The 9,435-nt window shown below is 40.1% G+C and overlaps 1 protein-coding gene across 3 annotated transcripts in view; it reads right to left on the bottom strand.

Moving 5' to 3' along the window:
• Positions 1 to 2,226: 2,226 nt before the first annotated feature.
• The window catches only part of LOC113802743 (uncharacterized), a 114,807-nt gene continuing 107,598 nt past the window's right edge, over positions 2,227 to 9,435 (bottom strand). For all 3 annotated transcript variants that reach the window (XM_070130589.1, XM_070130587.1, XM_070130586.1), the window contains 2 exons: positions 9,404 to 9,435; positions 2,227 to 8,988 (listed from right to left, as the gene is read on the bottom strand). The exon at positions 9,404 to 9,435 is cut by the window's right edge and continues 138 nt beyond it. In XM_070130589.1, coding sequence (XP_069986690.1) covers positions 6,729 to 8,988; positions 9,404 to 9,435 — 2,292 coding nt within the window. In that variant the 3' untranslated portion in view covers positions 2,227 to 6,728. The remainder of the gene's footprint in view (positions 8,989 to 9,403) is intronic.

The raw sequence follows: 9,435 nt of genomic DNA, 5'->3' as shown, positions 1-9,435 counted from the left end.
CTTCTATTTTATAACACACTAACATACACATGAGCATCTTGTGAGCATTGTGTTATTACCAGGAGGGAATACACCTGGCTATATACGAACCTGAAAAAAAAAAAAAAATGAAAATAGAAAATCAAAAAGAGATCACACAATGCACATTTTTCCTCGGGTCTTAAACATGACACAGGAAGAGCTGGTAGTCTTCCCCCAATGCTTTCCTTTTCCTTGCTCCCTTCCTTTTTCTATCTCTGGAATCTTTCTCCCCTTATCAAAGAAATTAAAGAAAAAGAAAAGAAAAAATAAAGTTTTAACCCTATACTTCCCATAGTGGTTCATTCCCCTACAAACATATGCCCCATTTGCGGAGACACCAGGACCCTCTTGCCAGTCAACTAGCTCCTCCTTAGCCAGTCACCTCTTCCTTGGCCAGTTACCACCTCTTTAGCCAGTTAAATTCTTGGTAAGTTACTTCCTCCTTGACCAGCTAGATCCTTGGTCAGCAAAATCCTTAGTCAGTTACCTCCTCCTTGGCAATTTAAATTCTTGGTCAGTTGAATCGTGGCCGGTTGCCTTGCTAGCAGAAGTTCCTCTGGCCTTCCGGTCTTGAGGGAAGACCTGCTGATTCTCCTTATAATCATCAACTCTTAGTCTTCAGTCTTCCAGTTCCAATACTCAGACTAGTATAGATTTATTCACAAATTACTTTCCAATTGATATGTAAGTCATTATCAAGTTTGATTTTTTTCTTCCTTTTAAATAACTAACTATTTTTTCTCTATTACTGAAGTCTTTAAATTGGTGATTATGTATACCAGTAATAACAATAATTAGTATTAATAGTGGTAACAATCAAATTTACAAAGAATGGTCACCTACGATAAACAAGTGCAGAGAGAGACCCGAATGTGCCCCAACTTCATAAAACTTTACATTATTGAGAATCTGTGTGCAGCTGCTGCTAAGTATAGTACAATTTCCACTACTGATTGGTGAAGAAGGGATATATTTTGTAAGTCAACTGAAGAATGGAGTTGTCAGCCCCCTCCCAATTGGCAAATCAGTTATGGCAAAAGTAAAGAAGTTATTGAATTTCATTTCAGTCAGTGCTTTTTTTTTCTGAAGGGCAAGAAATAAGTGATTATGAATTTGGACATGAAAATGATACTACTAATACACATATGGACATTCATCTGTTAGTGCTCAACTCTTGTGAGTTTTAACCACACACTTATATAAAACAGATTGCACTGCCTGACTATTGCAAATTCAAATAGAAGAAAATTAACATTATATGAATTAATAAATTTCCACCCTTTTGAATTTTATATAAAAAATAGTTAAAAATACGATGTTTAACAGAGACAGTGGTCTGCCAACACAAGGTAGAGACATGCACTATACATTTTTGAGATCAACTCTATATCAGTCTGATTGAGTGTTAATGTCCAGGAAAACATGTACCATCCCATCACCACCAATGTATATATGACTAATCCACTCTTAGATTTGTTCACACATAACATCAGTTTATAGTATTTTCATGGTTCTCTTCTTTTCTTCTTTTTATAGTTATTTATGAGATAGCAATACCTTTAACTATCTTGTTTTCTATCTCTCTTCTTAATACTGGATGTGGCAAGAATCCTTAAGACATAGAACTAGTCATGTGTATTCTAAGGTGATGACATATACGTAAAATTACATAACTCATGAAACTCTCTCAAAATCTCTACACAGTTTGCTTACCTAAAAGTTGTTACATGAATGAATGTAAAAATGTTAAACAGGTCCTTTTTTTAAATATTTTTTTATTTTTATTTTTTATGTTTTTTTTTTTTTTTTGTATTTTTTGTTTAATATATATACCTTTCATGCCAGCCTTCAAGTGCCATTTCAAAACCTCGGACAAGGTTCATTGTATCTTTGGGAGAGGGGAAGGTAACAGCATCTCAATAATCCTTACTCTTGTTCTCGTGGACTGCTCACTAGGCATGCTTTTAGCTACATGGTGCAAGCAGGAACACTCTGCTTGCATGACCTTCACCTGGTGAATCACAGTGCTCATTCAGACTTACTCAGCTAGTAACAATACTTTCAGGGTGTGATTGGAGAACTATTTGAATGTGCAGTTCCTTCCACATACCAACCAGCCAGGCACTTGCAGTAACTACATGCCTACCTAGTTAGTGTGAGTCAAGTTGCTCCCTTTATCAAATTATTATTTCCTTTTTCCTCTTATTTTCTTCCCTTGTTTTATTCCAACACACCCTTGTAAAACACTTACCCAACAATCACAGTAAATATTTGAACTTGTACAGTCCCTGTACCTGTTCAAACTGCCTAGTTGGTCCAAAAATAGACCACACAAATGCATACAATCTCAGGCAACGAAAACATGTATCATGTTTTCATCCTACTTCTACTAAGAATCTTATTCGATGTTTCGTAGCCATGGCTGTGTGCATTCCTTTTTTAAAGACAATCCTTACATCAAAAAACAAATCTAATCTTATTCTTTTTTTTTAGAGCCATTATCTTATAATCATGGCTATACATGAGAAATGAAACCATCAAAAAATTAAACATGATTACAAATGAATAAAAAAAAGAAAATTTCAAAATAGATCCTTATGAATCTGTAATTGAGTTCTACCACTTAACCAGCTTCTTACATCCCCTGATCATACATTTTTTTGTGTGTCTCCATCACGAGTCCCTGTCACAGGAGAGATGGGCATCAATCACATTTCCTATGTATGTCTTCAGTGCCTGCTTCGGGAAGTGATAGAGGTTACCGCTTTTGGTATAGCATTCCACTTTTCCAACCAGCAAATGATCAGGCCACGTAAGCTGCAGACACGACTTAAAAAGTTTATTGTCCTATATATAACAAGACAAAAAAATATTAGCTTTTATCAAAGCACTGAATATGATTTATGTTGCAGAAAGTTGTAGCTTTTTGTTTTTTTAAATGTTGCAAGACATGCGTGAAAAATAATATTAATTATAGTAATGAGACCAGTTTGACCTATGAAGAATTTGGGTTACCATAGTCTCCCCTCCGGCAGTGACATCAGGGGAAACATGTCCCAAGATGTGCGTGCTTGAGGGCAGCAGGACAACAGCAGTTAGCCTAATTGAGCACATTCTGTAGATCAATAACAAGGAGGGAACAAGACACCTCAATGATGTAGGTTAATTCACCAATTTTGAAAATATATATATAACATATACATCTTTTTTCTGTATCCCATGGAGCTCAAGTTGCACAACAGCACTGCATACATATGCTGTGAGCCACAGGACTTAAAACCTTAAATTTGGTGAACTACTCTAATCACAAGATTGGATACACATTGCTAGATTTCCTTGGCACTGGAAAAACTGGAATTTTGACAGTATCACATGACTTTTTTAAACCTAAGTTTATCTTCCAACTCCACTGTTGGACCAGAACAGTTTTACTTCATGTGAGATTTTAGACTGGCCCTTTCTTTTTTTTTTTTACTTTACGACTCAGGCCAGGTGGACAATTAAAACTGTAATTCTAATATATATGATATTTACATACAAGTAGGTTTTTTAAGTCTGTCTTTCAAAATGCCATGGAAGCCTATCACTGTGGCTCATAATGTACATACAACAAATGCACGCAGCAAAAAATAGATATATGTATATATATTTATATATAGTAGTCCAACAAAATACATGCCGATGTAATAATAATACACATTATTATGCTTTATTCTTGCCTTTGCAAGCGATCCACATAGTTTAACTGGGAAACATTATCGTGCCTTTGTCATTACATCAGACAATTGGATTTCTTAACCATTCTAGTTTATTTTAGATACTTTCTGACTGATGGACTACTGTTCCTAACCATTCACATGCAGGGTTTATCTATTCAGTATGTTGCATTCAACACAAGACACTGTACACGAACAACAAGCCTGTCACATGGTACTGTTCGCATCTGCCCAAGGCCTTGCCAGCATGCACACAATCCTGACTCGGCCCAAAACCCAGGCAAGTTGGCTGACTCAGCTCCAGAGAGACGACACTTCCCTTCCATTCAGTTTCGGTGTCTGAGGGGTGACTACTGCACATCCCTTCTCAAAGCTCATTTGCTCTTGCTGGTGAAATGAGCAATTCTGCTGCTGTTACAGTGCATCTGCTGCTTCACATAGGGACAAGGAGAAAATTGGTGATAATCTCACTGAGACAAGCAACAAGCCTTGGAGACTGGGTGTCGGTGAAAGAGTGGCTCTTGGCACCATATCTGAAGTCTGTTTCCTTTTTAAACGAAATAGCAGACCCAAATACACTAAGGGATATTGTATCATTACTAATCTCACAATACTTGCAGTGACCTGGCGAGAGAAAGAGAGAGAGAGAGTACAAGTCATTTTACCATTCCACACATTCCTTGAATGTAGTGCTGATGAGCAATCTATTTCTAATTATGTTGCTGTTGTTTATTTTTAGCTTTTATTTCTCTCTTTTAGAGTTTGATTTTCTACTCTTTTCTTTTCCTTAAATGGGTTTGTTTATTTCTTTGTTTTCCAGGGCTAAAATCTGCTTCAATGCTCTTCAAAGGCCTGCATTTGTCTTCGCAAGTCTTGCTGGGACGAAGAAGGGTTGGAACATGTTCTCCCCTCTCGGCCTTTTTTCCTTTTCTTTTCGCGTGTCTAGACCAATGGCCTTCTCAATGGCTGCCCCCTCATTATCCTTGTCCTTGTGAACAGAAAACTAGTGAGTAAAAAATGTTTTTCTATATTTTTATTTTGTTTTATTTATGTATTTTTTTTTGCTAGTGTGGTTGGACAACTCAAGCTGAAATTTTAGCCACAGAAACCTCTCCCCAATGCTGATTTCATTAAATACCTTATAAAAACCCTGCTGCAACTCCTTTCAGAAGTTATATATCTTTTTTCACCTCATTTCTATACCACTTGGGGCTCGCTTGGGTGTTTTCTCTTCTTTTGGTCGAAGATAAACTAACCATGCAAAAAAAAAAATCTCATAAATACTTCTTGTCTATAAAGCTAGAGTACTCTCCATTACAGTAAAAACTTGAGCAATGATAGCCACAATTAATATTTATAAACACTGTACAGCATATAAAAAATGATAAAAATGCATACAAAATGCCCCATAATCACAAAAAATGTGATGAAGCGAGTACAAAGTTTATAATTGTGCCTGAATCCCCGAGAAAACTGTACTGACCACATGGGGCTACGACGTTCCCATCTTGAGAAGCTGTTCTGTGTGTGGCAGCACGTAGGTGTATGGCTGACAACCTTTCACAAGTCAATGTCCATGTTTGGATACCTTTCTGATTTCTCCACATCTATTCCTTCATTCATAGTATATCATTTTTTTCCTATGATTATTTCCTTAGTATAATTGTCATTACTGTTTTATGAGGACATCATCTATCTTTCTTAGGGTTATCCATATCACGTCATGATTGGTCTTAAACTCTTATTTTATGTCACTGACCACCTATGACGTCACAAGGATCATCCAAGGCAAATCGGATTACCTGTCCTGTCTTCCTTTAGACATGGGCAAAAAATCAATAGCAGGGATACACATAATTTGATGTACTTTGTTTTATTTTTAGTTATGTTTTTAATGTAAATATATATATATATATAGTTATATCACAGTTTAAGTTTTCTGCCAATCGATAAAAAAATGTTAGCAAGGTCCATCTCTCATTTTCCATCCACATGCTGTCCCCAGCTAACCATTGTCTGCCAGCACAATATACAACAGTGCTCAAACGTAACAGAGCAGCTTCAAAATTGACAAGAAATTCATTACTTTAACTTGCACTTTCAGCTGCTATATGGCTGATCCAGCCATACATGAAAATGTTGCAGTCTAATTTGCATATACTATTTACAAAAAAAAGAAATCCTGCAACAGCTATATTCCACTACCAAGACCACTTGTTGCAGTGGCATTGGTCCATATTACACAACTTTTTACTGTACAGAGGTTTCAACTCCTCACAGAGTTCATGAAAGGGAAAGTCAAACTCTATAAACAATCATGGATCCCAAACCCCAACATGACTGTGGCCAAAACTTCAACTTCTCACAAGGATGTGTGTCCAGGCTAGCAATATTTCTCTTCAGAGCAAGTATATAGAGCTGAGCAGAACTTCAACTAATCTAAATATCCCAGCAGTGGTAAGCTCAGCACATTCACTGTATTGACTGGAAACAGCTACACCGATAACAAGGAAATCATCGGAATATTAACACTTTCTGTAATCATGTAACCTGTTGAGTGAGGTAGAAGACAAGTAGGTAGTTGGGAGCATCAACTCAAATGTCTTGAGACATGAGAACCTGTACATATTTGCAAGTTCTTTGCAATATACTTCAGTTGTGAGTTTATGGCCGGACTTGGAAGGTTATTGTACAAATCATTGTCACTTAGAAACATTATATGCAAATTCCTACTTTGTTTCACAGCAATTATGATCAGTTTATTCTTTTTGCCTTTTGACATCAAAAATAAGAATTTTGCACATGAAACTTCTAGAGCGAGGATTTGGGCAGTATGCGAGATGAGGTCACTCTATGATAAATGTCACATTGGCTCTAAGCTACAACAATTAACATTATCTAGTAATGATCTCTACAGCCGGAACCTATAGCAGGAACTCGCTTGGAATACACATATGATGGTCACATATGAAGTTTCTAAACACCTTGGAGTTAAGGAGCAGCTCCGAGAGAGTTACCATGTTCAGGCTCTTGGTAGTTTGACAAGCTATTATCCGACTCCTGGAGCGAGGAATGGGAGGGGGTCGGGGATGTCAGGAGGGACGAGATGGGCGATGTCAGACTTGAGGTGAGGCTCAGTCCAACCCCACTACTGCTGGCAGTACTGCCACTGCTGATACTCTGGCCATCATCCTTGTATGGCAGGGGGGAGAACAAGGGCTGATACGTGTTGCTGTACTGGTCTGAGAGCGGAGCAGGGCTGTATGGCGTCTGGGTATAAGAGGGTGGGTTGAGGTATCCCGGGTCACCAATAGGAGACTGGCAGTGGTCTGGGTATGAAGGCTCTGTTGGGTGATGCTCAACAATGTAGCTTTCTTGGTTTGGGATGTAAGGAGCAGGTGAAGGAGCCAGATTCATAGAGTGTGACGAAGGACTTGGCAGCTCAATGGGACTCTGGGACAACTCAAGTGACTGTGGGGAATTCATGAAGGACACTGGAGGCTTCATATCCTGGTAGTTATTAAGTAGATTGGTTGAACTCTTGATGATCTGAGACACAGTAGCATTTGGGCTTTGGCTCAGGTTGTGGGAAATGTCCAGCATAGTGGGAACACCTTGGTTCATGTTGGAGGGCTGCATCATGCCTGGAGACGAAGACTGAATCATACTGTGAGGAGAGTCCATCATGCTGTGTGGTGACTGCATCATGCTCTGGGGAGATTGCATCATGCTGTGTGGTGAGGGGAGCATGGGGTGTGGGGACTGGAGTAAGCTGTGTGGGGACTGGACCATGCTCTGGGGGGAGTTGCAGTGCAACGGTGGTGAGTGGACTAAAGGGTTGTTGCCTTCTGCAACCATATCTGTAAGTGAAGGATCAGCCTCCATGTTCTGCAACATCTGCTTCATCTGTTCCAATCCATTGCCTTGCAGCATCTGTTTCATCTGCTCAATGTCCATTCCATTTAACATCTGTCTTATCTGCTCTCCTGTCAGTGAGTCAACTTTATGCTTCACATCCAAATCAGTGAGGTTGAGGTCCTGGCGGCACTGACTGATATGCCCAGCAGTGATTTGTGGCCTTATATTGTTCTGCATGTTTGCACACATCAGATTCCGGCGCTGGACAGACATGTTCTCAAACAGCTCCGAGTGGCGTCTGACAGCCTGTAAGGTTCGCATCAACCCCTCAAACAAAGGCTTCCCTGATACTTCCCCAAACTTCCACAAAATATACTGCTGCAGAATCCGCTGAAAATTCTCTCTTGTGGAATCCTGGCCATCACAGTTAAACACAATGATAAGGACCAGGAGATAAGCCATGCGGGAATCCACATTGTACTGTCGGAGGGAGCCTAGGATCTCTCTGAACTTGCTGAAAACTTCAGGGGACATTGCTTTCTGAATCATGTTCATGTTAGTAACCATCGGCTGAGCTGGAGAGTGGATATTGTTGTAGCTGCCAGTCTCCTCGTTGATGAAGCTGGAGGCAAACACTAATGCAATGACCGTGATATTTTTCTTGATGGCCATTCCCTGGACCATGGGTGTGAGGTTGTTGAACTCTGGGAACTGCCTGAGGAACCGTGTCAATCTCTCAGCAAAGCGCTTGTAGATGGACATAACGTCAGCTGGGGCGTTTTTGGTGTAGGGCAGCTGCTGGTCAACCAGCTTGATGTTGCTGATCACACGGGTTAGCATATCGACCTCACTCTCATTCAGGTACTGCGATGCTGGGTTGAACACTCGCTCCACCCTCATTTCCTCATCATCACTTTCCCTCTTGATGCCTCTGCCAATGACCCTGTCAGGACTCTCTTCCTTGGTGCCACCTTGCTGCATCACCTTGGGTGGGATTGGCCCGTACTGTATGGGTGTGAGGGGTCCTGAGACGGGTGTGGGCGGAGAGCTGTTTGGAGAGGACCCAGAGGAGCCAAGGTCCACCTGGCGTGTGGGCGGGTGGTAAGTGGGTGAGGGATTCGTGTTGTGTTGGTAGCGTGACACCTGTGTTTTGGAGGAGGAATTGGTGTGGTAGGGCGAGGAGGCATCCTTCATGACACCACTGGATGCTGTACTGCATGCCCTTCCACCACCCCCAGCACCACCTACACTGCCCCCACCACCTGAGCCACCAGTTGAGCCACCCTGCTGGTACATCATCCGTTTGGTGAGGCGTGTCTTCATCAGCTGTAGTCTCTCGTCTTCGCTCATTACCCATGACTTTGTCATACCGATGCTCTCACACTTTGCAAACCTGTGGCACAAGGCAAACAATATGATCACAGAACTACTTCATGCTTTATTGAGAAACAGCATGTACCTAGATATCAGAAGTCTAGAAAGGTTTGTCTTTAACATGAATCTATCTAAAGAAGAAAAACCATATAGTATACAGGCGCTTATATAAATGTTTGCTTTTCATACACCACTGGCTAACCTAAGTCTACTAAGAAGATCAAATAAAACCAGACCAAACATGACCATTCTGTGAACATATGAACATATTTAAAATAGATGAATTTTCTGGCAAATTGACTGACTATCTCACTGCCTGACTAACTGACTTAATAATTACCTGACTGACTGATGAATGGAATAGCTCCCTGACTATTGAACAGGCTTTTCTTTCTTAAATATCAATGAGAGAATTAATGGAGTCACTTACTAACCTGCAATATTTACAAAACTTCCTTGAAGCAAT

Source organism: Penaeus vannamei, chromosome 15 (assembly GCF_042767895.1).
Source record: "Penaeus vannamei isolate JL-2024 chromosome 15, ASM4276789v1, whole genome shotgun sequence".
NCBI lineage: Eukaryota > Metazoa > Arthropoda > Malacostraca > Decapoda > Penaeidae > Penaeus > Penaeus vannamei.
This window is presented reverse-complemented; position numbering and strand designations above follow the sequence as displayed.